The sequence below is a fragment of the Gorilla gorilla genome, chromosome 6, assembly GCF_029281585.2.
Source record: "Gorilla gorilla gorilla isolate KB3781 chromosome 6, NHGRI_mGorGor1-v2.1_pri, whole genome shotgun sequence".
NCBI lineage: Eukaryota > Metazoa > Chordata > Mammalia > Primates > Hominidae > Gorilla > Gorilla gorilla.
In genome coordinates, this window is record NC_073230.2 from 42,631,797 (window position 1) to 42,659,709 (window position 27,913).

The 27,913-nt window shown below is 35.7% G+C and overlaps 1 protein-coding gene across 2 annotated transcripts in view; it reads right to left on the reverse strand.

Annotated features, from left to right (window-relative positions):
- Positions 1-27,913, reverse strand: part of TBX20 (T-box transcription factor 20) — a 56,702-nt gene that overhangs the window by 15,059 nt on the left and 13,730 nt on the right. For both annotated transcript variants that reach the window (XM_055347552.2, XM_055347553.2), the window contains exon 6: positions 19,029-19,105. In XM_055347552.2, coding sequence (XP_055203527.1) covers positions 19,029-19,105 — 77 coding nt within the window. The remainder of the gene's footprint in view (positions 1-19,028; positions 19,106-27,913) is intronic.

Genomic DNA, 27,913 nt, shown 5'->3' on the forward strand with positions numbered 1-27,913 from the left:
TTTGGGATATAGTTAAGTTACCTGGAAATAATTTGATCCTTTGGGAGTTTGCTTTCAAGATATTTTAAGTAGGACTGGAACACTATTTAGTTGAGGGCTAATTCTTCCTCACTACTGAAGCAAAACCCTTCTGAATAGTCTACCAAATGCCTTCTAAATCACAAGGTTTTCCAGTCCAGCTGATTACATCAGGCATTATCCCTGGGTGACCACAAGGTACTGTTTGTTTCCCCCTAATCTTTTCAGATACTCTTCCCTGCAGCCTCTGGTAGTTTCACCGTATGGATTCCCTTAGCAAATCTCAGCTGAACACTCAAAAGGGATCCTCTATAAATCTTTGGAGTTCTTTAGGGATCCTCTGTAGATCTTTGAGTGCTTTTTCCATGCAGCTTTCACCTTTTCTATTGTCTGTCCTATGAATTCTCACTGTTTTGGTCTCTGCAAACTCAGCTCTGACTCTCAACTCAGGGAGTCTGGTGGGCTCTGCCTGTATTCTCCCCCACTGCCATGGTCTATACCCCCTCGGGAAATAAGCTGCATCATCACAGGGCTCACCTCATTTGTTTCCCATCCCTCAGAGATTATTGTCTTTTGTTGCCTGATATCCAGTGTCATAAAAAACATTGTTTTGTATATTTTGTATGTTTCTTAGTTGTTTCAGGAAATAGGGTATATTTGGCCCTTGTGGCTTTACCTTTACTAAAAGCAATGTCTCTCCAGGGGAACTTCTAAAAATTCCAAAGCTGACACCACACTCCCATACCAATTAAATCACAATCTTTGGGAGTGGGAGACAGGCTTCAGTAATTGTTAACATTCCCCCCTGGTGATTCCAATGAGCAGTCAAGTTTAGAAATGGAAGATAGGTGTGTGGATGGATACTTTTCACCATATACTCCTGTATAACTTTTGAATTTTGGATGTATGTATTATTTATTTAAAATTAATTTCACATTACAAAATGAGACTATGATAACCCATCAATGAACAAAAACAAAAGAACTGCTGGTCTAACATTGGTACTTTGGGAACCCATTATAATGAGTTGGTTAAAAAATATAATTATGCTGATTTATCAATGTAATTTATGTATGGTAAGCAGTGCAATATATTGGAAATATCATGGGCTTTAATGTCATTTATCAAATGCATGAATGAATAGATGAGTAGGTGATCATCTACAACCATTTTCACATTCTGACTTTGTTACTTTCTTAACCTCTCTTCATCTGTACACTGGGGAGCCTAACATCTGCCTCACAGGGCCACTCATTCATTGACAAAGAAGTATTGAGTCACTACTATGAACAAGGAATTGCAGAGATAGCAAAAAAAAAAAAAACAAAAAAACAAAAAAACAAAAAAAAATTCCCTGTCTAATGAGTGATGAGGGTAAAGGGAAGACTGGGAGTTGGGGTGAAAAGTGGGGGAGAGAATAAGAAAAACATGTAGTATGTTAGATGTTGATAATAGTGCTATGGAAAATAAAAATAAAACAGAGAATAACAATAAGAAGTATTACTATAAGGATTAAATGAGAAAATGCATTTGAATTACCTAAAATAGTGTCTGGCACATAAAAGATGGTAAATATAAGTGCCCTTAAAAGTATATCTAAAACAGGTAAAAATATTTTATCCTCTTAGATTATATTTTTTCCAATTTATTCTGCCTGTCTGTATAATCCTAATTCAGAATAATGTGGTCCAAACAGGATTTTTCCCAGTGACTGAATGCTGAAGTCGGTGGAGAAATTGACTAGAATATTACTTGCAGTTCTATTATAAAACTATATCTGACATGAAAGAGAAATGTTAAGCTCTAGTGAGTCCATTATCACTTGTTTAAAAGTGTAACCTATTTTTAAATATCCCTTGAACAGACTTATTGAATCCCATGAGTTAGGCTTGTTGAAATGAAAACATTTTATCATTCACTGAGAAGTACTGGTGAATATATTCAAAGCAAAAGTTAATGGGGAGGATAATCTGGCATAACATGGACCCTAATTAATTTACCAGCTGCCATATATTTTAATCTTTATATACAAACACCTGATAATGTTGAACCCCAGCAGCCTAAACAGCTGATGTTATTTACTCAAAGGCTTAATTTACAACAATATTAGAGAGTGACCGTCTTTTGAGGTCATTAAGAAGAAAGTCAAGTGAGCTGAGCAACCGCTAATAAAACGACAACTATAACATACATTCAAGCTGATGTCCTTTAAGTCTGAAGCATAAGTCATATTAACAAAATTTTACATGAACGTAGGAAAGAATTAGGTGGTTATTTTCACATGCAAGAGAACTTGTTTCAATATCTTGGAAGATATTTTTTGTACATTTATAAAGGATTTACTGTCCATGGGCCCAAATTCTGGATGGTGTTTTTCTAAGGTGTATTCCTCTTCCCACAAATTGCACATAACTGCTAAATTCATGCACTTAATTTGTTTTTTAAAAAAGAGTGTAATAGTTACATCTCTAAAAAAGCACACTTAATAAGATCATTTAAATATCTTTCACATAACACACACAAGACAAATAATTTCCCAAGTAACACAGTGAAACATTTTGCTTTTCTGAAAGAACATTATATTCATTTTGCCCTTGCTAGATCACTGGTATCATTACTTATGCTAGTCTCTCGGAGGGGAAAAGAGGGATTTTATTGAAGTGATTTACTTGTGTTAGGCCTGGAAGTGAACTGAAAGCAATGGCAGTTCTTATATAAAGGATGGCATAATTGAATTATTGCCTAAGTGATTGAAAACAGTGGTGCATATCAGAGCCATCTCTTCGAAGATGTTACAAAGACTAGTCAGGCCATGATGTTTACTTTATGTCTAATCCCTGTTTCCAGCAGAACGAGAAGTGCAAAGAATCTGTTTAGCCTGGAAGCCTACTGTGAGAATTTCTAAAATACTGTACCCTGAAAAATGAGAATGGCTCACCGAACAGGTCAAGTGATTTAGGTATCACAAGCTAAGACACTATCTTGTAATGCTAATTCTGTCACATCCCAATGCAACAGACTGTAGTTTTAGTAGATTTCACTTTGGATTTAATAAGGTAGATAAAGTGGGTACTGTTATTGAAGGTCAGTCTTTCTAACATCTAATGCTAAATATTTTTTCTAGGCAAAAAAAAAAAAAAAAAAGGGCATCATTACCTTCTTTGATCTTTAAAACATCTCCTCTGACTACTTTGTAACCATCAATTTCAGAAATGGTACACACGTCAGAGACACACTCATGGCCAGAAAATGGGCAAAACAGAGGATCACTACAATGATTATCCTGCTCTGCCAAAACATTCAGAAGCATTTGAAGTCATTTGGACTATTTATTCAACCTCTAGACAAGCAAAACCTGCACTCTTATCAGTACTGAAACTGGTTGCCCTTCCTCTATCTTTGAAACTAAAGTGCAAATTTCTCAATGCTCAAAAAGCAAAACTTTCCCTTCCCCTCACATTCTCCTTTGCAACACCATTGTTCCTAATACAATCCTCCTTTACTGCAATTACTAGATTGATGGCAATTATACGTTTTCAGGTCTGTCTCCACTACTATGCTGCTGGCCCTTGACTGAAAATAATACTACTACTTTCTTGATCTAGGCTGGGGTTCTCAGACTTTAGTGTTCACCAGAAGCACCTGGAGGGCTCATCAAAGGACAGATTGTCAAGCACCATCCTAGAGTTTCTGTCTCAGTAGGTCTGGGGTGTGGCCTGAGAAGGTGTTGCTCAATATGTTCCAGGTGCTGCTGATGCTGCTGAGAACCACTGCCCTAGTGAAGTGGTTAGGGGCATGTTTGCTGGAGCAAGTCTGCATATCTTGAACCCTGCCCAGCTACTTGCCAGCTGTGTGCTCACGGGCAAATTACTTCACTTTTTCATGCCTCCCTTTTCTCATCTGTAAAATAAGGATATCAATATGATAAAGCTCTTAGAGTTATTAAGATTAAGTGAATTAATACACAGAGAGCTTAATTGGTACCTGACACATAAGTGCTCAATAAATGTTTATAGATAACAAAAATTAAATTATCTTTATTGTTATTATTGAGCATTGAGATTATGTGTTCCAGAAGGTGCTTACATGGTGATAATCATTTTAGATGAACCTGAGACTACCAGTCTCTATAACTTGCCATGCTTTGTTTAAACCTTCCTTCCTTATACATGCCAGAGACGAAATTAATATTAAATGTGATTTCAATTTACATTCTCATTTTCTCTCCTAAATATAGACCTGGCAAAACTGTGTTCAAAGAGAAAATGTCAAATCCATTAAAATCAAATATAATTCATAAAAAACAAAATATATAATGTTGTTTTTGCTCATTAATTTGTTCATTTTTACATCACATCTTACTGAGTCTTTGTAAATAACTCCTTGTCACAACATTTTTCTAAAGATTGATACAGATATATTATAAATTCCTGGAAGACAATGTATCAATATTCGTAACTTCCACGAAATACTTAATAAATGAAAACTTTAGATAATACAATTTAGGAGGTATTATAAATCATTAATTTTAATTTGAGAACTGAAATATACAATCCATTTTGGAAAAACAAAATGACTCTAACTTAATCCTTTAAAAAGCTTTTAGGCTTTAGTTTATTTTTAATTATTTGACTTAATCTTATTGATTTTTCTTTTCAGTAATATACATTTCTGGTTTTGTATTATCATTAGAAACTTAAATAAGTAAACTGTACCACTGAAAAAACCCAAAAACTATTATGCTTAGTTTTCTAAGTTGTATGGCTGTGACAACCATATAAAAAATTCTGACAAAGTACAGATTACTCAGCTTAGAAATAAACATCAGTAAACTGTGAGGCAGGCAACAAATATTCTTCATACACAGATAGAAAGAAAGACACAGCAAGAAAAGAAGGATAATTTACAACCGTAAGTTAATTGTGAATAACTCTACTCCATCAGACTCACTGGTCCGGCACTTCCAGTTCATACGGTTTTATAAAATAAATGCTTCCTCTAAAAAGCTGTGGATAAATGAGTAGCATTTTAAGTGCAGAAACACATCTTGCTAACTAAAAAATTTTGTGGTGACCCCTTCTATAATTTGAAAAAAAATTAGTTCTGTTAAACGCCATTCCTTCTTTCTTGCTGTTGTTGTCAATAGATTTTGATTTTATTAAATTAACATACTTTATTTAAAAGCAGACTTTTTTTTGAGATGGAGTTTTGTTCTTGTTGCCCAGGCTGGAGTGCAATGGAACGATCTTGGCTCACTGCAACCACCACCTCCCTGGTTCAAGTGATTGTCCTGCCTCAGCCTCCCGAGTAGCTGGGATTACAGGCATGCACCACCACGCCTGGTTAATTTTGTATTTTTAGTAGAGACGGGGTTTCTCCATGTTGGTCAGGCTGGTCTCAAAATCCTGAGCTCAGGTGATCCGCCTACCTTGGCCTCCCAAAGTGCTGGAATTACAGGCGTGAGCCATTGCGCCTGGCCCAAAAGCAGACTTTAATCTGTCTACCAAGCAAATCTGCTTCCATTTTATGCATGCAGAGTTTTATACTAAGTCTATCTTTGCTAAAGATCTAAAGAAAATTATTTCTTTCCCAAGAAGCTGTGCATTCAGATTCTTTATCTATATCTGGGCTTCGGTATCTTCTATAAAGTAAGGAACTTCTATAAAATAAAGACGTGGTGGAATGGATTAGACAATCTTGAAGATTTACTATGGTTTTAATGATTTATAAATCTGTAAATATATAAACAAAAGTAAAAATTTTAAAACAACTGTTTTGAAAAATCCCAGTACTAGTTGCAAAAAACCCTGAGTTCTAGCCCCAGGTCTTCTACTATTCGTGTGGCACTGGGCAAGTCACTTGAGCTCCTGGGGCCCTAACTGCTGTGTGATTATAATGACAAAGATAAACTAGGTAACTCCTAAATTTCACTCTAACTTCAAAATACATACTTCTTAGAAAACCAATTAATTATATTCTGGAAGTTTAAAATCAAAATACCAGGGTACACTTTAGTATATAATATAATTTTAAAATGTTTTTACTATTTTTTTAATATGTGAGAAAGAATAAAGCACATACTAATAATTAAAGTTATTTCCATTTTTACAGGATTATATTATAATATGTTGCTCTATATTCCAGAAATAAAATTCAATTTACACTCCTTGATTTCTGCCTCTTTGTTCTGACATCTGCTATAGTCTGAACATTTATGTCCCCTAAAGATTCACGTGTTGAAACCTAATCACCAATACGACAATATTGAGAGGTCAGGACTTTGGGAGATGACTAGGATGAGAGGGTGGAGCCCTCATGAATGAGACTAGTGCCCTTATGAAAGAGCCTGAGGAAGCTTACTTGCCCTTTCCACCAAGAAGGCACCATTTATGAAGCAGAGTGCATGTCCTCACCAGATGCTAAACCTGCCAGTACCTTGCTTTTGGACTTTCCAGCCTCCAGAGTTGTAAGAAATAAATGTTGTTTATAAGCTACCTTGTTTATGGTCTTTTGTTATAACAGCCCAGTTGAACTAAGATACATCTGAGCACCACTGTATTCCTGGATCCTATCCCTCCAAGCAGAGGTGATGCAGCTGTCCTCCTCTATCTCAGAAGCCTAGTCTGCTCTGTGACTCCTTTTACAGAATGTGGGTCTCAAGGGGAACACTGTGGGTCAGTGGGAGCAGGGGGCAGAAAACTTTTTTCTGTAAAGGGCCAGATAGTAAATATCTTAAGTTTTACAGTTCATATGGTCTCTGTCACATATACTCAACACTGTCATTGTAACACAAAAACAGCCACATACAATACTTAACAACAACAAAAAAACAGACCGTGTTCCAATAAAACTGTATTGGTAAGCAATAAAATTTACTTTCATATTATTTTCACATGTCAGGAAATATTACTTTAAAATTTTTTCCAACCATTTAAAGAGGTAAAAAACCATTCTTAGCTTTAGGCTGTACCCAGCAGGTGCCAGGCTGCAGTTTGCCAACCCCTGCTTTAGGCTATTTACCTGATTAGATGTGTGCCCCACTGACCCTGCACTGCTCCTAAGGAAACACGCTTTGAACACTCTACAACCCAGCCTAGAGCTGTGTTAGAACCAAACACCACTTTCTTTCCAGCACCATAAATTATTATGAAAGACCCAGGAATTATTCACAACCATGAACTTCTTTAGCAACTCTGCCAAAATGTTTACTTCTTCATTATGTTGATGTAGCTAAAACTTCCACAAATTCCCAGAATATTAGATTTGCAACTTGCTTTCCTAAAGTCTCCTTCCTCACCTAAACTAATAGAGTACACTTGAGCTCTGAGCAAAAAGGGCCAAATCCCACTGGGCTTATGTCCAAACTTCATGTGTTTGAAAGTTTTATTCAGTGCAAGTGGTTTTAAAGTCACTTTTATAGAGACTCTTAGCATGAATTTTGGACCAATAGGGTGATATAAGCCTTTATATTTAATTCCCTGACCTACTAATATGAATGAGAAAACAAGAGAAACTCAAGAAATGAGGGAGGGTGCCAACTATATATTAAAATATTTCAGCCACAGACAGGTAAGGAGTAAGGGCAGCACCAGCCGGCATGCCATCCATCAGCACATAAGGAAGAAAGATACCCAGGGTGGAAATAAACAAGGCTTCTGTTGGAACTTCATCAAAACCCCAACTTGGAGCAAATGGGGTTAAAGATGAAAGCAGATCTTTGAGCAGTTCTTTGGGGAACAGGTTGCCACACAGCTGGAGTCTAGGAGGAAGGAATCCCACGGCAGCCCTCCCAGCCAGCACATGGTGTATTTGGCACACTGAACAGTGTGGGCCATCACCATGGCCAGCTCTGGAGGAGGGCATGAGGCTGCTGTGCTAGGTGAGGGAACCAGCACTGCCCCAGTTGGTTTCTAGCTGCTGAGACAGAGAGGGTAGCCACATCAATGCCAGGTCAACACTCCTTTTTCAGAAACTACTTCCTTATCTATCTGCGACAACTCTCTAACTTAAACAGAATTTCCACATGGGTAAAATGGCAATAAATGTATTGCCCCTTCTTCAGTCTATACCTGGAAGATCTAACAAACAGCTTCAGGCTTTTACTCAGGATCAATTTCAGCTCCTAATATTAAACAGACATTCTATTCTACAGATGAGCTAAAGAAAAATAACTGGACATTACAAAATATTCAACAGTTCAAAAGAAGAAAAGTTATTAACAGAGCAGAACAAATGACTTCTTCTGAAGCAGATTTATTGCAAGAAACAGAAGGACACATTTTAAAATCTCTAATTTGTGCTTTTAAAATTTTAGTAAGATTTAAGAAGACCCTGTATTAATAAAATAGGGACTAGTAGCCATGAAAAGGAAACAATCTGAGCATGTAAAATTACACTTACAAATAACACAACAGAAATTCTCACATTTTAAAGGAACTCAGTAAAGACAGAAGACAGCATATCAGATGCTGCAGAAAACAGAATCAGCAAATTAGAAGATATAAGAAGTTCTCCCAAAATTCAGAGTAAAAATCTAAAGAGAGAAGATAAATGGGGAATAGATTAAGGAGATGCAACATATGTTTACATTAACTTTAAGAAGATAATTTCTAAAAGATGATAAGAAAGACCAATGAATAAAATTCTAAGTCCAAGGTTATTTAAGCAAAAATTATTCGTTGAGGGAGGAGAAGTACAAAAAAAAATCTCTATTTCCTATTGTATAGGACAACAAAATATACACTTTCGGTCTTGGCAAAAAAAAAAAACCAAAAAAACAACAAAAAAAACCCAGAAATATCAAAAGAAAAAGAAAAGAAGAAAATTTTCCTGAGCTCAATTAAGACTTGAATTTTCAATTGAAAAGGCTCAATTATATTTAAATACTAATAAAAACACGACAACTGAACAGAGATACAATTTCTGAATTTCAAAGATTGAGAAAACTTTCTAGAAACATTTTGTCCAGACAGAGAAGAAACAAGTAAGTCTCCAACAAAGAAAGACAATGGGTTTGGCATTAGCTTTTATTCCACAATACTTCAAAACTAGATGACAATACTTAAAAGGAAGGTTAAAAGAGTTCTAAGCAAAAGGACTGTGACTCTAGTCAGGTTCATACATAATGGCAATGGAGCCTCTCAGTTATGCAAGAACTCATAAAGAAGATGACCCACTTATATCCTTCCTCAACCAATTACTCAATGTTTACCAACAACTGACAATAAAGTCAGAACACAATTCCAATAATTGAAGAGAGTACAGAAGAAATGAGCAGTAAACAGTGAATATGCCTGCAATTAAATTAAAAATAATTGTGGCTAATCTATCACAATCCTGATGTTCATTAAGAAAATAATTTAAGAAAGATGATAAGAAAGACCAAGGGCTAAAAACCTGATTTTAAGTCCCAGATTATTTAAACAAAAATTACTGGCTGAGGGAGGAGTAGTATCCTATTTTATAGGATAACAAAATATATACTTTAATTCTTGGCAAAAAATTGAGAAATATCAATTTTACAATGATGTCCTATTGGAATTTAAAGGCAATAATTATTAAAAAGAAATACAATGAAGATTAGAGAAAATATTTTGGTTTCAGATGAACTAAACTGGGTTTAAGGTTCAGCTATCACAAATCATGTGAATTTGGATAAATTATTAGTATCTCAAAGCTTTCATGATCTCATCTACAAAATAAGAATAAGTTTCTTTGTTATATGATTATTTTGAAATAAAAAATATATATATAGCCCATTGTCTGACACATGGCACATGTGGAGTATTGGCCATTATTGTTAATAATAAAGGGAAAAAAACTTGATAAATATAACAAAAGACAGAAAAAGATTAAAAGCTAAAGCCAATAGCTATATTAAACAGAAAGCAGAAATGGTTCAAAGAAGCACCACCAAACATATCAGTTATCATAATGCTTGAAGCTGGGTTAAGTTTTTCTATTGAAAAATAAAGACCCTTAGATAAGACTTTAAAAATACAGCTATTCTGTATGCTGTTTTTATAAAGACACATCATTCACTCACTCAACAAATATTTGGGTGCTCACTGTGTGCCAGACACTATTCTGGGATCTGAGGATATGGTCAGGAAACAAAACACAAAGGCTTTGACCACTGTGCAGTGCAGCACAATCCAGTAGGAAGGTTAAAGACCCTCAGGCTGGGACAGCCCTCACCGTGTTCAAGAAATGTAATCAGGTCTGTGTGGTGAAGCCAGCAAGCAGAGGAGAGTTCGGAGAGGCAACTGGGTCAGGTGGGGTAGATTCTACAGAACCTTTGAGGCCTTGTCTGGACTTTGGATTGTACCCTAAATTAGAAGGTGAGGAATTGGAGGGCTGTGAGTATGAGCAATGTGATCAAACTTCCTTTCTTTGGAAAGATTATTCTGATTGCTGTATTGAATAAAAATAAGGCCAATATTGAATGAAGGCCAATAAGAGTGGAGGCAGAGAGATCAGTTAGAAAATTAATGTAATAATCTAGGAAAGAAAGGACAGTGGCCTAGATAAGAGTGGTAGCAGTGAAGACAGTAAGTAGTTCGACTACTCTGGACTAGAAGGATTAGTTGACAAGATGAGTTAATTGTTTGGATGTGTAAAATATGAGAAAACGAAGAGTCAAAGATGACTACAAGTTTTTCGGCCAGAACACTGGGAAGGATGCAGTTATGAGCAGCTATGATGGGAACAGTAAGGGAAGAGTAGGTGTGGAGGAGTGTGGTTAGGCAGCCAGTTACAGGTGTGTGAAATCTGAGGTGCTCTTAGGGGGACAGGGAAAATTAAAAGCAATAGCCAGTCAGATATTTGAATCTGGAGAGGCCAGAACCAGAAATGTAGGTTCAATAGTCATCAGCATATAATGGTCCTTAAAGGCATAAAACTGAGACAGGGCACCCAGAGACCAGATGTAGACTGAGAAGAGAAGTGCAAGGACTAAGGTCTGGAACACATGGTGTTTACAGATGAATGAGATGAGGAGGAGCCAATGAAGGACATACAGAAAGCATGGTAAATGAAGTGGAATAAAAAACAGAAGACTGAGTGGTCTGGGAAGCCCAGAAAGGAAAGAGGGCAGAATGAATGACTGTGCCAAGGGCTGCTGACAGGCCAAGGAAGATGAGGTCTGAGAACTGACCACTGGGTTTAGCAATGAGGAGGTCGCTGGTGACTTTGACAAGGGTGGACTAGAGGGTAGTGGGGATGAATGTCTCAGAGGCAGAGTAGAAGACAGAAAGGAAGGAAAGAAATGGGAAAAGAGAACATACAAAAGTTTTTCTGAGGAACTTTAAGAAGGAGCAGAGAACTGGGAAAGTCAGTAATTCAAAAGACAAATGGGGTCAAGAAAGGGTTGTTTTCTTCTTAATGAAAATGACAGGATATTGATGAGAGAGAGAATATTGCTGTAGTCCTATGGATTTTTAAAAATTAAAGGGTAAACAAAAGAAAGCAAAAATTTAAAAAGGGTAGCCGTATAAGATTAAAGTAGAACTTGAGACAAAAACAATTACATGGGACAGACATTAACATATATTTGACCAATAAACAATGGAACAGACTTAAAAAGTTGTTAAAGTGGTATTCCCCAAAAGAATACTGCACCCAGGTGAATTTATGGACAAGACTGATAAAATCTTCAGGTAAATGATCATTTCTTTGCTTTTCAAACTGATTCTAACAATAAAAAGAAGGAAAAGATTTCAATTAATTTGAACAAATTAGCAGAAACCAATACCAACAACTGACAAGAGAAGGTACAAAATCAACTAATTGTTTCAAGATTGATACAAAAGGTCTTAAATAAAATACAAGTAGTTTAAATCCAGTAATTTAAGAAAAACAAAATCCAGGCAGGAGGGCTGGGTGCGGTGGCTCAAGCCTGTTAATCCCAGCACTTTGGGAGGCTGAGGCAGGTGGATGACCTGAGGTCAGGAGTTCAAGACCAGACTGACCAACATGGAGAAACTCTGTCTCTACTAAAAATACAAAATTAGCTGGACGTGGTGGCACATGCCTGTAATCCCAGCTACTAGGGAGGCTGAGGCAGGAGAATAGCTTGAACCTGGGAGGTGGAGGTTGCAGTGAGCTGAGATCGTGCCACTGCACTCCAGACTGGGCCATAAGAGCGAAACTCTGTTTCAAAAAAAAAAAATTCCAGGCAGGAATATAAGGATGGTTCAACAGAGACAATATGACTATATTATAATGTCATTTAAAATTTTTTAAAAACGAAATAGTATCAATATATGTTAAAAGAGCATTTACTATAAATTCAATTAATGTTAAGATAAAAATTATTAATTTAGGTATGAAAGTTATTGCTTTGGTATAATAAGGAATATTCTTCTGAAACCAACAGCCACCAAAAACCATATGCAATGAATCAAGAACAAGAGAAAAATACCAACTATTATTATCCTTCAATGGTGTCCCAGAAATTTCAATCAGTGTAATAAAACAAGAAAAAGATATTTTTAAAAGTATAACTACTAGAAAGGAAGAGATAAAATCATCATTTTTGCAAATGATATAGCAATTTAACTAGAAAACACAAGAGACTAAAATGAAAATTTATTAAAACTGATTTTTTAAGTTCAGTAAAATGGCACAATGCCAAAGACACAGGAATCAACAGCTTTTTGCAGACTAAATTAGGCAGATTTCTAATTTAAAATTCTCTTTACAAAAGTAAGCACCTCCAAAAATTTCTCTAGTGTTTTCCAATAAAAATGTAATGTGAGTCACATATGTAATTTTAGATAAGCCCAGTTGCCACATTAAAAAAAATACAAAAATATACTTTATGTAACATAATAACCCAAATTATTATTCCAATATATCTAATTGATATTTTTAAATGATTTTTTTCATACTGAGTCTTCAAATTCTAGTGGTTTTTGGTAGTTAGTTAACCTGTTTGTGTGTTAGCACACTTAACAGTATTATTTCACATCTTCACTAACCACCTGTGGCCAGCAGCTATTGTATCAGACAGAGCAACTCTCATAGGCCTAGATGTATGCCTAAGAACATCTGTGCAGAACGTACAAACTCGAAAATGGCAAAGTGCTACATAACACAGGAGATTTCAGAAAGAGGACAAACATATTACATATTCATAGATGAGAATAGGAATGTGTGTCTTTGAATACTGATATCACTGTAAAGATATCGATTTTCCCTCCCAGGTTATTATATAAATTCAACACAAGCCTAAGCTAAATTCCTGTAACATTTATGTAGAAGACCTGACAAAAAGATTTCAAAGACTGGAAGCATAAAGATCAAAGAATATCAAGAAACTTTTGAAATGACAAGTAAAAACGATTGGGATTTGCCATATCAGATATTTAAATATCAAATATTTACAATTTATGAAAATTACAACCATATGATACTGACAGCTCAACAAAGAGACTGTAAGAACTAGTATGCATAAGAATTTGGTACAGCATGTGACAAAGGGAGAATGAAAAATAAGTGGGAAATGAATACATTAGTAAATACATATTAATAGTATTCAGGCCACTTGTAAAAAATATAAAGTTGTATGTCTATTTTATAATGTTTACCAAAATAAATACTACACAAGTCAAAGGTTTAAATGAAAAACTAAAAAGCAGTAAGATGATTAAAAAATCTATAGTAAATGTTTGTATTATTTTGGAGTGAGAAAAGTTTTCTAGGATAGAAATCAAAGAACGAGAGCAACAGATTTGGTGATAAAACCATCTATGTATCAAAAGCATAAATAAAAAGCTAATTTTCAAACTGGTAAAATGATTCCAACATATATGAACAATAAAATACTAATACTCTTGATACATAAGTAGCTTTTACAGCTCATTTAGAGAACAAGGTGAACAATCCAAAAAAAAAAAAAAAAAAAAAAACCTAAGGACATAAACAGGCCAATTCCCAGGAGAAAATACAAATGTTCACCTATGAAACTGGCAAAGATGAAAAGACAACGATCATGTCGGACAAAGGTGTAAAGGAATGGTAACTGCTGTGAACAACCTTTCCTGAAGGAAACTTGGCAGTATGCATAAAATGCCTTAAAAACATATACAGTCATGTGCCACATCACAATGTTTCAGCTCACAATGTTTCACATATATGAAAGCGGTCCCCTAACATCAGAACGGAGCTGAAAAATGTCTATCACCTAGTGACATCATAGCCATCATAATGCAGCAACACAACATGTTACTCACGTTTGTATAAAATACATCATACTTGATTAATGATAATAAACAATGATGTTACTGGTTTGTATATGTACTACGCTATAATTTTTATAATTATTTCACGGTGTACTCCTTCTACTTATCAAAAAAAAAAAAAGTTAACCATGAAACAGCCTCAGGCAGATCCTTTGGCAGGTATTCCAGAAGAAGGCATTATCATTACAGGAGATGTGTGTTATTGCCCCTGAAGACCTTCAGTGACAGAAGATGTGGAGGTGGAAGACAGTGATATTGATTATCCTGACCCAGGGTAGGCCTGATGTGTGTGATTATGTCTTAGGTTTTAACAAAAATGTTTAAAAAGTAAAAAAAAAAAAAAAAAAAAAAAAAAAAAAAAAAATTGAAAAAATATTGAAAAAACTTACGGAATAAGGATATAAAGAAAAAATGTTTTTGTACAGTTTGTACAATGTGTATGTTTTAATCTAAATGTTACAGGAGAGTCAAAAAGTTAAAAAAATTAAAAAGTTTAGAAAGTAAAACAGTTATAATAAGCTAAGGTTAATTTATTCTTAAAGAAAAATATTCTTCATAAATTTAGTGTAGCCTAAGTGTACAGTGTTTATAAAGTCTACAGTAGTGTACAGTAATGTCCTAGGCCTTCATATTCACTGACCGCTCACCCAGAGCAAATTCCAGACCTTAAGCTCCATTCACGGTGAGTGCCTTATACAGGTGTAACTTTTTTTTGTTTTACACTGTATTTTTACTGTGCCTTTTTAATGTTTAGGTACATAAATACCTACCCTTGGATTACAATTGCTTACAGTATTCAGTACAGTAACATGCAGCACAGTACGGTTTATAGTCTAGGATCAATAGGCCATACCAAATAGCCTACGTGTGTAGTAGGCTATACCATCTGGGTTTGTGTAAATACACTCTATGACGTTTTCACAATGACAAAATCTCCAAACAATGCATTTCTCAGAATGCAGCCCTTCTGTTAAGTGACTCATGACTATACATCTTTCCACTTACATGAGGTACCCAGACTAGATAAATTCATAGATGCAGAAAGTAGGATACAGATTACCAGGGTCTCAAAGGGAGAGTAAACTGGAAGTTATTTTAATGGGTACAGAGTTTCTGTTTGGGATGATGAAAACATTCTGGAAACGGATAGCAGTGATGGTTATGTGACATCATGAATGTACTTAATGTCACTGAATTGTACACTTTAAAATGGTTAAAATGGTCAATTTTATGTTATGTATATTTTAACACAATTTCTAAAACCTCCATTGCATGACTATGAATTTTATTAAACCATTCTCCTATTATTGAATATTTGGGTTCTTTTTCCAAATTTTTAAACAATTAAAGATAATACTATGATAAAAAAAAATCCTTTGACTCAGCATTTTAATTTGTGGATATTTATCTTATGGTAATAATTAAGAAGATGTGTAAAGATATGTATTTTCCTCCTGGCACTATTTGTAACAGCAAAAAATCAGAAACCTAAATAACTAATGCATAGGATTAGTCAAATAAATTACAGCACATAATGGAAAATTAGAAAGCCAATAAAAAGTGTGCTGCAGACATATATCTATTTATATTAAGGGGAAATAATTAAAAATAATATGGTTGACCAGATAAACTTTAAAGGAAGTAAATGTTCATACGTGCATAAGAAAGTATCTGAAAGAATATATAATGGGGTTTTGCCAGGGGTCATCTCTAAGGAAATGGGGTTTAACTGCTTTTTTATGCTTTTTCTTACTTGTCCGTATTTTCTGATTTTTTGGCAATGCACACAAACTCTTTTAGTAAAAAGAAAAAAATTAATAAAAGAAACTTAATTTTGAATAAAACATAGATAACTCCTCCCAGTTATTTTTCTTTTCTCAGAAGGAACACTGTGCCTTTGTGTACTGGACAAAGTGAACCGCATCGCCCCAGAAAAGAAACATAAAATGCCAACTGAATGACTGTCTAAAGCTTGTTATTATATGGAACCAGCCAATAATTGTTTCCCCAATCTGAGAAACTAGACATTAGATTACACAAAGATATCCCTTTGGGCTTTTGGTTTGCTTCTTGGTTGACCATAGTAGGTATATTACAAAGCAGTAATGAAAACACTTTCTATTTTTGCCAGTGAGGTGGGTTTTCTTTTAGAAATGAGGAAGACGATGTCCCTGAAGAGTAAGGCTACACACAAAGTGAGACATTCAAGTACCTCAATGGAACCTAGTAAAATTAGAGCAAGAAAACTAAAACACCTTTAAGAGTATCTCAAAAGCTTGTGTAGCTGTAGAAGGATTAAAACTGTGAATTTAGAGGTACAGGCAAACAGATCCAATCCTAAAGGCATTTTTGTTTGGGTGTCCCACACATTAAGCTGTAAATCTGAAACAGGAAACTTGAAATCACTAAGGTCACATATTTATAACATCATATTCAATTAGGTTAGAAAAGTGCAATATCTGTCATCATGTCATAAAAAGATGTGTTTTTCTCTCAGATCTCTTATAAAGAAAAGCTCCCTATATTGTTAAGGATAGGGCTGTTTTCAATCAGTTACAAGGAGCAATTCAATTACTAGATGGTTTAGTGCAGTAACTGACTCCAGACTAATTTAATTTCTTTAGGTCTCTAAAGATCAATTGATCTGATTTGTCCCATCCCCAAAGGCTGTTTATGAAAAATTCAGACTTAAATATCTGGAAATGAAATCCAAAACCTCGGCCAATTTCACACTACTTAGGTCATCTTGCAAACTTTTAGCTAGTCATGTAAGAGTGCTGTCTTTGCCCTCAGACCATTGAAAGCTACTTAGCTTCATGTACATGTGAGTGCTCCCACATCAGGATGCTTATCCAATAAGTGGAAAATGTGGCCACATGCATTATCAAATCTGCCGTTCTAAAGAGCAGTCAGACTGAGTACCTCCTATCTTGTAAACCAATGTGCAACTACAAGGCTATTTTTACTCTAGGAGTAGTTTATTAAGACTATGAAACATAGAGTTACATGGGATAAAAGTTGTTAGATGAAATGCTCATATAACAAGATGAAGAACTTGTAATTATTTTACATTTTTAGATTTATAAAATGCTGTCATAAATGCCAGCTTATTTGATTCTCAGAATAAACCTCTGAGGTGAGCAGGGTTATTTTTTCCATTTTCTAGATGAGCGTACAGACTCAGAAGTCTGGTGACTTCTCCAGGATCACTCACCCAGGGAAAGGCAGAGGTGAGATTCTAAGCCCTAACTTTTTTTTTCTCCCAATATATCACGCGTACCCCCATGGTCTGAGACAGAAAATACGACACACACTATAAAAACAGATCACTATCACCCCACTGCATCATTGTCTCCATTCTTACTTAATACCTGAATAAAACTGAGAAAAAGTTCACTTATAACAATCCCAACTACATAAACCCGGTCTGCAGCAGGGCTTCTGGCCCTCAGAAACAGGAAATAAAGTCATGCCTAAATGAAGTTGCCTTTTGCAAGTGGACTCCTTTGTTGTCCATACTGCTGGTACCACATTCTCAGTGACTTGTATCCCACCTAATTTGAGTTACCACTTGCCTTCTCTCTGCACTTTGCAATGGATTTTCAATCACAAGCTCAAGTTTCTTTTCCTGATCTCAACACTTCCAACCAACTTGTCAAGCTCTCCAACTATTTAATCTTCCTTTTCTGCTCAAATCCCATAGTTCCTGGCCAATATTCAGCCTCTCCTGCTTGCTCCTCTGCTTCCCCACTGAGCCTCTAAGTCTGTTCCCCTAAATCAAACCTCCCCCTCACATTCTGCCATTTGGGAAGGCTTAGGAAGGCTGAGACAGAGGTTGTTAAAATATGTAATTATCTTTTAATTTGAGTTGCCAAGATAGATTAGACAGAAGTGCTGAGGTCAGGAGATGTGGCTATATAGGTAACAAAGAGTGCAGCAGAAATGTGCAGCAGTTAGTAGGGAAATTACACAGATGTAGAGATAAGAAAATCAGTGGTTCTGGTGGCTAGAGAACTTCCCTGGTCAATCAAGACATTGGACCACATAAAAGAATTAGTGTGTTTAAGAAGTACAAATAATCAATTAGGTTTAAAAATCTTCTCTTTGAAAAACAATTTTTGACATTCATACTGGGCAAAACATGTATCTCCATATAGTCATTACTCATCACCTCAATGGTCTCAAACTGCATGAACCATTTTAATTGAGTAAAAAGTAGGGTAAGTTACAGGCACATGATTTCACTTGTCTTCTTAGAGGTCCTGAGGCCTGCCTGATGTCTCTCCTATTAAATATAAAGCAGTCTACTACATTGGTAAAATTATGTGACCTTGAATTAAATTACATCTCCTTGTTTTAAAATTCCCAACTACCCTTACACTCTTTGTGTTAGCAAATATATCTACTTGGGAAGGTAAAAGGCTATCACGGTTCTGTTTCTCTACAGACTGCCACTCATTGAGACACGAAGCTTAAGAATGTCAAGAGGACTAAGTCTTTAATAACAACAAAGCCCTATTTTTTATAGTAGAATAAATGTCCTGACCAAAGAAACTATTTCACTCAGAAATTAAGCATATAATAGATCCAGTCACAGTAGCTGTCAGACTTAAGCAGTTGCATATGTACAAGGAATGGGGTGCAGAGAATAGAAGACTATATATAGTAAGGTTATGATTCTCTGGTGTCGAAAGGAGTGTGTTGTTACAAACTCCCTCTTCTCTTGATCTTATCTGAACAAGAAAGTAAACAGAAAATTCTCATTACCTCTCAATGTCAGTGAGCCTGGAGGAATCCCGGAATCCTTTGGCAAAAGGATTGCTATCTATTTTCAGCTTTGTTATCTGGAGAAAGAATGGGTACAAAACAGTATCATTTATGAGGTCAAGGAAGTAAAATCAGAAATAGTTTGTTCATTCTCCATAGCACACCAAGAATATCTTAATGTTTCTCAGTGTCCTGAGAAGGGTGGAAAATGCTACACATGTTCACAAGAGGGACAAATCCCAGCCAGGTGGGATGGTAAGGGAAGGCCTCAGAGAGGAGGTATTGAGGACAGGCTGGAGGTTGACAGATAGATACAATTAGGGAAGGGAGCCTTTGAGGCAAAAGTAGATGTGAACTGGGGTGTGCAGTATTTAATATATTATATAATATGTCAAAGGCTAGGGCTGAACTGAGGAATGGGAGAACCACCTAAATGGGAGAATTATGCAGAATTCCAGCATTGGTAGAGAATGAAAGTAAGAATGCATTTGACTTGGTGACATCTTTTTTAGTACTGTGAGTACATATACATACCATAATAGATAAAAGGTAAAATGGCCAATAATAGCCTCATGTTCAATATGATATTGATATACATGACATAAATACATGACATAAAGCCTTCTGAATATAAATTTTCTCCTATTTCCCTTTCCATTTGACTAAATCAGAATCAAATTAGTCCATCTTTTGTTATCCCTCCATGAAATGTTATTTATAAACTCTATGTTTTTATGGAAAAACACATTCTAATAATAATCACAGTCTGAAATATTAAATGTCCATGCTGTGGTATTCAGAATTCCCATAGTACTACTATTAGTGTAGAAAGATCCATGAAATTATATGCACCATGCCTCTGAAGGAGAATACATTAAGTTGTAACGAGAAAATAAAGGAAACACTGATTAAAAGATACTCAACATGGAAAATACTGGAATTGTTAGAGCTGAAAGGAAGCTGAGAGACCATCTAGCCCATGGTCTTATCCGACAGATAATCACGCACAGACTCAAAGAGCACAAGGGCCAAGATTCAGCTGGTCAGTAACTGAATTAGAACCAAGAAAACCTTTAAGGAATCATAGCTTCTCAGTATCAAAATTAGAACCCATGTTCATCTCTAGAGAGAAATGCATGCTAAAGATTCTTAACGGGGAAAAAAGTTACAGGTATGTCTTCTTCTTTCAAAGTAAGGAGTACACAATCAAAACAGATAGTTTGAAATACTCTTGCCAGGCCGGGTGCCGTGGCTCACGCCTGTAATCCCAGCGCTTTGGGAGACCGAGGTGGGCAGATCATAAGGTCAGGAGTTCGAAACCAGCCTGACCAACATGGTGAAACCCTGTCTCTACTAAAAATAAAAAATTAGCCAGGCATAGTGGCATGAGCCTGTAATCCCACCTACTCAAGAGGCTGACACATGAGAATCACCTGAACCCGGGAGGCAGAGGTTGCAGCGAGCCGAGATCGCGCCACTGCACTCCAGCCTGGGCGACAAGAGCGAGAGCAAGACTCTGTCTCAAAAGAAAAAAAAAGAAGAAAAAAAGAAATACTCTTGCCAAAAAGCAACTTTCTCCCCAAAGTATATCTATAGAACACTTTAAACTGTTAACACATGAGGAATTTCTTTTTTCATTTCAAAAGAAATGTGGTTTTTTCTTTTTCATGGTTTCTGAACACTTTCAGAACCAAGGCACAAGCTGCAAAGAAGCTATTTATGCCTCACTTAAAATGAAACCTCCCATACTAACCCAGCCAGAAAGACTCCTCTATCAGTAACACTGGCAAATTATAAGATTAACTCTTTGATAATATTAATTTTAAAAAACATTTGACAGTGCCTCAGAAATGCTCATTTTTAGCCCATGAACATTCACTGCTGAGCAGTTAGAAGAAAATAGCTATGCTATGAGCATGGTAAACAGGGAAGCAAATAAGCTACACAAATCAGAAACCTGTTCTCATGGACAGCAACAGCTAAGACATGTATATGAAGAGAGATACAGGAAAGAGTTTATAGAGAACCTTCTCACACACAGCTACCACTCTCTGAAGAATGAAGCCTTGTTTCATCCACTTATTCCGACTAAGACTTGTTTTTGAAAGTCAGTTTTGGGAGGGAAGGGGAAAATATTTTTTTGTTTGAAATAAATTATAAACATCCTCTAAAGCCCAGGCAATCGATACAGTCTACGATTACAAATATCAACAAGATTTTAAAATCCTCCAGGACATGAGCTATGTCTCTTTGTAATGAACAACTATACTTAAAATACGTTCTACTTCTGCAGTACTTTATAGTTCATTAATATGCTTTCACAATAATTCATCAGCAAATAATGAGGATAAATCACCATGCACATGCACTGCGCTAGATGTCGGATGACATGCACAGCTAATCAGAGCTGGAACTGGCTCTAAATGATGCTAAAGAAGGTGGCACCACCTCCAACAAACAGAGACATTAAGGGTAAATCAAACCCACATGAAAATTTCAAACTGAAACTGTGAGGTGGAGCAATAAAGGTAAGGCTGCCTTTAAATAGCACATTTATAAAATTGAAAAGTAAACAGGCTTGCCAATGGATAAAATTTTCTACAGACAACAACAGATAATATAGCTGATAAAAAATTCATTTTGAAAGAACTTTTTACAGCCATCTCTCTAAGATATGAATCATATCAAGCTTTTTCTGAGTCTTTATAAATGAAAAGGGTAGAAGGTATTACCTATCTGTTCTAATGATTAAAGATGGACTTTTGACATATTTTATCTCTGAAAAGAATTTTGAAAATCACATTTCTTGTTCTTTTTTCAAAAGATAAAGACTATTGGCTCATAATATGATTGAGAAGTTATCTTAAATTCTCCAGTGCTCTAATACCACAGAAAATACATACTCTCAAAACACGTGTTGCTCAATTGATGTGTCACCATATCTAATAATACTGCCATACTTTGAGCAAAGGAGTAACTTAAATTCAACATGAGTTTTCAAATGTCTTTGGATTTTCTCTCATTACGAGAATTATCTACTGCTAATATCATTTTAATCCAACTTTCATAATTCCTAGGAGTATCAGTGGAAATTTCTTTACATTTTGATATAATTTCAAACTTCAGGAAAGTTGCAAGAATAGTACAGGTGCTCTTATACACCCAGATTTACCAATTAGCCACAGCAATGATTTAGTTTTAGTGTACTAATCAGAAAAAGAATTCAAAACAATTACTTTCTCTATTTCTATTTAATCTAATTCTAGGGAAAATAATTGCTTTTGCACGTGAGAACAGAAAAAAACTGAATGGATCTATTATCACTAAAATTGTATGGGAGCTCTGGGTTGATGCTACACATTCCTGAACAGCTTTTATGGGGTATTAATAATTAGCAGCACAGAGATTGTGGATTAAACTTCTTTGTGAGCCCACCATGTTCCTTGTAGCCCACTGTCACTAGACTCTGAATCTACTAGGGTGTCCACAATAAGAACCCCACAAGTATTTGTTGAGCTTTACCTCAAGAACAAGCACAGTCAGAAATATGATCTCACCTTTTCATCAATTATGAACTAAGTGAAACCATGAATTTACAGGAAAAGCATTTCACTTTTTAAATTTTAAGATAAAATAATTTTTAAATAGCAAAATTTTAACATTCTAGGTAATCATACGTTTTAAAAGGTCAGACATAGAGTTTATGCCACAATATTTAAATAAAGACCAGTAGCTATATAGAAATTCATTTTTAAGGTGTAGTTTTACATCTCTTTATGAAATTTGGGATAACTGAAAAAAAAAAAACACTGAGAACTGATGAGAAAAAAAAGCTGAGTTACAGACAGTGATTTCAGGTGGACACCATTTCATTCATGTCCGAATAGAGGATGCCTGCAGCTTGTAATGTTGTTGAACAAATCACGTTTATCAAAAGTAATCCTAAAAGAAGTATCAAAAATAAATCAGCTACCAAACATTGTATGTACAGAAACCAGAGATATGGCTTCTTTATAACTCACAACTTCTTGAAAGCAGCAATGTTTCTCACTTCACCAAGAGAAAACACTAACAAGCAAGGTTAGTAGTATGTGCTTAAGAAATGCTACTGTTTAGTGTGGGTCTACATATATCCAAGTTACTAATTCAGTCCAAAACACAACCCTGCTTTTTCGTGTATTTAAATAATATAGAACATAATGCAATTCCTAACCAAAATGTTCACTCTTTTGGCATCTCTATTATCTTTAAGTAAATGTGTGGAGGGCAGATTTTGACACTACCTGCTGTGCAAAAGAGAAGGGAACCTTTTGCAGTGGTTATTCTGTATAATATCACTGGACTCTGAATCCAGCTAGGGTTCCCAGCCACAAGGTAAAATTGGCCCTCAGAGACCATTTCTCCAATTATCAGGAAAATATCTGACCAAAGGCATTTAAAAATGAAACTTGACCTACACTTCAACTCTACAGCAATGGTCTGCCGGCTCAAAAACAATGCATGACCTTTCAATCTTAAATTATAAAATAGTTTGTTGAAAGTGTAATGTATTTAGCTTTTATCCAATAATGTAAAGAAATGCAATCATTCCCTCACAAAAACCAGAGAAAGAAATAGCAAATAAAAGGTCCTACTTTCATTACTTACAAATGAAACTACAAGGCACAATAAATGAGGAATTTTTTCACAAATTGTTTTGGAAACTCTGACTTGGATTTCAATAGACATGAAAATAGCAGTCATATCCAAAGCTTAAGATATATGAAAGTGGTCCTAAATGTGAATTTTTAAATCTTCCTCTCTTTTTTCCTCCCTCTTTGTTCTTTGTATGTGAAAAAATTCTAATACTATACCTAGTATATATTTACTTTATTTCCTATATATTTATTATATGTTATAGGCTATTATATGCTGCACGATATATTATTGTATGCTATAGGAAAATTACTACACAAACTTGGTAGAGAAGTGAAGTCACAGTAGATGGTAGAAGGCCTAGAAAGAGTCAAGGATAACTTTAGAAAATGACATAGGACTAATGAAAATGCTAACCCACAAGTTCATTTATTCACTGCACATATGTTTACTGAGCACCTACAAGAGGAATTTTGATTGGTCTTACGAGGTTTATAAACCATTTGCGAAACTGGCCTGTCAGGATATAAAATCAAATTGTTGACTATTAACTGGATTTCTATTTTAAAGGCATATGGCTTTGTGCAAGCGGCTATGGTTTTAAAGGTGGATATCGAAAAATAAACTCAGACATAGTAGAATCTATGAGAAAATTAATTCTGAATTTAGTCCCTTCCATTGTGGTTACTCAGCAATGAAATGACATACTAATCATATTAATACTATACTTAATGCAAGAAAGAATAGCTGGGCACTGATGGCTAGATTTTGATCCCATTTATGATATTAATTAGAAATAAACCTTTGCAAAGGAGCAACTTGTGTTGAAATGTGCATATTAGTATCTTCAGCTATTTTCATTACCCATATTTTCAAAGTCAGTTTTTGATGACACTGTCAGTGGTCACCATTTCCTTGGCCTTGCAATCTATCATGATGCCACCAAAAAGGAGGAATTAAAACCCAGAAGATCAAAAACCTCATACTGGTTCTGTCACTTACCAGATTTGTGACCTTGGGTGAATGTCTTAACCATTCTGACCTCAGTTTCTAATTCTACAAAATGGGACTCGTGGGGCCTTCTTCAAGGCATACAGTGTCAGAATTAAATGAGGTGTTTAGAAAAAAATGTGGGAAGATTTTTCTAAATTAAAAGTAATAAATCCAAACCATGAATTTTAGCTGGATCCTAGTTCAGAGGGGGTTTAGGGGCAGTTGGTCTATCCTGGAAATTTTAATATAAACTGAATACTAGGTGATATAAAGAACAAATTCTTATAAATTTTCTTAGCTGTGATAAAGATGTTGGGATTACAAAAATAGTGTTCTAATTGTCAGAATACGCTTAAAGAGTGTTTAGAAGTGTCAGGAGGCATGCAATTTAGTTTCAAAAGGGGAGGGAAGAAACTGGGAAGGAAGAGGGGAAGTACATTTGCATATAGAGAGAGGAAGAGGGAGGAAAGAGAAAATTTGGGGGAAAAGCAAATTTGGCATTGCTGAATCTGGGTGGAAGGCATGTGAGGTTCATTTTACTATCTGTTTCGTTTTTTGTATATCTGAAATTTGTTCTAAATAAAAAATCAAGTAGAAAAACAAGAATTAAATTAGAAAATGTCATTAAAGATGTGGTTCCAGTTGGATACAGCGAGTACTAGCAGATATTCTGACCTCCTGTTAAGGATGATCATCATCGTGTTACACTTGCTGATGTGTGGTGTGAGCAGCACATTTGTTTAAAAAAAAATGAGCATAAAGAGCTGATGCTCTCTAAAATCAATGTCTCAGAGTCTATCAGGGCCAAGAGCTGAGAGAGGGTGAAGTTCTGCTTCTTTGGGAACAGCAGGCACTCACAGCTTAGGGGTTAAGGGCACTCCCTCTTGAATCTTAACCACCTGAATTCAGATCTGCAATGGGAGGAGCAAGGTCACTTCAGATGACTTATTTAACTAGTGCCTCAATTACCCCAACTGTACGATGCTGAATAAAAATACGATTGTTCCTATCTCATGATATCATTGAGAAGATCAAGTATGATTATGAATTCAAGTGGTGTCTTGCACATAGTAAGTACCCAAATGTTAGTTGTTATTTGTATTATGTAAATAAGACCCTCCTATGATATGAGAGGTCCCGCCAACACTTACACAGTCTTGCTCTCTCACCTATTAAACCAAATCTCAGGCATTATACTTTAAAGTTTACTAGAAACTTTAATTTTTGTTCATCTCTATAATTTTCACTAAAAAAAATAAAGAGGAAAACAATTTACCTCCTCCTGCTTTGGCCCTCTTTAAAAAGAATTATGATAAAAGCAATGAGGTTTCCACATGACAAGTGTCTATGCCATTCCCAAACATCAATAAGGTTTCTTAAGTGAGCATAAATTTAAATTGCTATAATATATTAGCATGGTGTACATTATAAAAGCTATGAAATCAATTAGTATAAATGAATGGAATGTTTTCGGAATCTTTTTGGAGCCTATGATATTTGCATTCCACGTGCCCTCAAATAAATTAAAAACAGGATTGCTGGTTTCAGTGTTCCAGATTCGCAGAGAAACAGCATTAGTGCTTTAGGCCTTTGTAGGCTTCCATCTAAACCCCAACTTTTAGTTTGGGCATTCTCTGAATGTTTCCACTCCTGTGTTATGATCTTGGAGATAATTCAAAGGTTACAATACTTGCCTTTACTATAAGATGATCAGCATGATAACAATTACACATTAATTTCTCTATCTCATTAACTAATACACCACTAAAATTTTAAAATACAAATGGTGACAAATTCTTTTTTTGACATTTCTGAGATAGCCCCATCATAACCACGTCTTATTTACAGAGCACCTTACAGCTTCCAAAGGCTTAAACAAGCCTACACACACAACTACATTTGATCTTCACAGCAATCCCCTAAAATGGTCTGGTCAGTTCTTGGCCCTAATATCTAGGTAAGGAAAACAGCAGCCACTGGTGAAATGAAATCTACTCAAAGTTGTATAGAAATCCTAGGAGAGTAAGCCTTACATACATCCACTCTGGCCATCTGCCCACATCCCTTTTCCAGGCTTCTACTACCTCATTTGTGTGAGGCTGGCTGTGATGTCAGCTTCATCTTGCCTTTCCCGAGGGTCTCCACACCACCTCGCTTTCAGGTGACCATCCTCCCCGGGACTCTGAGCCATCTACCAGGCAGCATCTAATAGCTACTCACTCAGAAACCAAAACCTAACAACATCAAGACAAGAGGAGAGCAATAGTCTTGGCTACCTATGACCAATGAAACAAACACAAGATACAAAGACACAGAGAGGTCATAAACAACTGAATGTGTCAAGTAAACTGAGCATGTGACTTCCTTTTATACTGAAGTGTATGAAAAGGAATTCTATTTCTGGTCCTTTCTGATGGAGAGAAGTTACTCACCCTGTCTTAGCTTCAGCTTCCTCACCTATGGAGTGTAGTACTGCCACAGCCCCTTAAGCTTATGCTGGGCACAAAAGAAGAAAATGTATGGGAAGTGTCTATCAGTACATGGCCCTTAGTATGGCCTTGATAAATATTTACTAAGTTGGAATAAGCCCTATGGATGAAGAAATGCATTAATTTAAGTTTTTTTTTTAATTTTATTATTTTTTTGAGGTGGGGTCTCGCTTTGTCACCCAGGCTGGAGTACAGTGGTGAGATCTCTGCTCACTGCAACCCCTGCCTCCCAGGTTCAAGCGATTCTCCTGCCTCAGCCTCCCAAGTAGCTGGGACTACAGGCACCTGCCACCAGGCCCAGCTAATTTTTGTATTTTTAGTAGAGACGGTTTCACCATGTTGGCCAGGCTGGTCTCGAACTCCTGACCTCAGGTGATCCACCCACCCTGGCCTCCCAAAATGCTGGGATTACAGGCATGTGCCACCGCACCTGGCCAAAAATGCATTAATTTTAAATGTGACGTACAACAGAGAGTAAAAAGTATAGGTTGAGTATCCCTTATCTGAAATGCTTGGAACCAAAAGTATTTTGGATCTCAGATTTTCTCAGATTTGGGAATTTTGCATTATACTTACAGGTTAAGCATCCTTAATCCACAAATCTAAAATCTGAAATGCTCCAGTGAGCATTTCCTTTGAGTGTCATGTCAATGTTCAAAACGTTTCAGATTTTGGAGCATTCAGATTTTGGGTTTTTGGATTAGGGATACTCACCCTGCATATAACTCAATAATATAAATTAGATATCTTGATGTTACATACTATAGT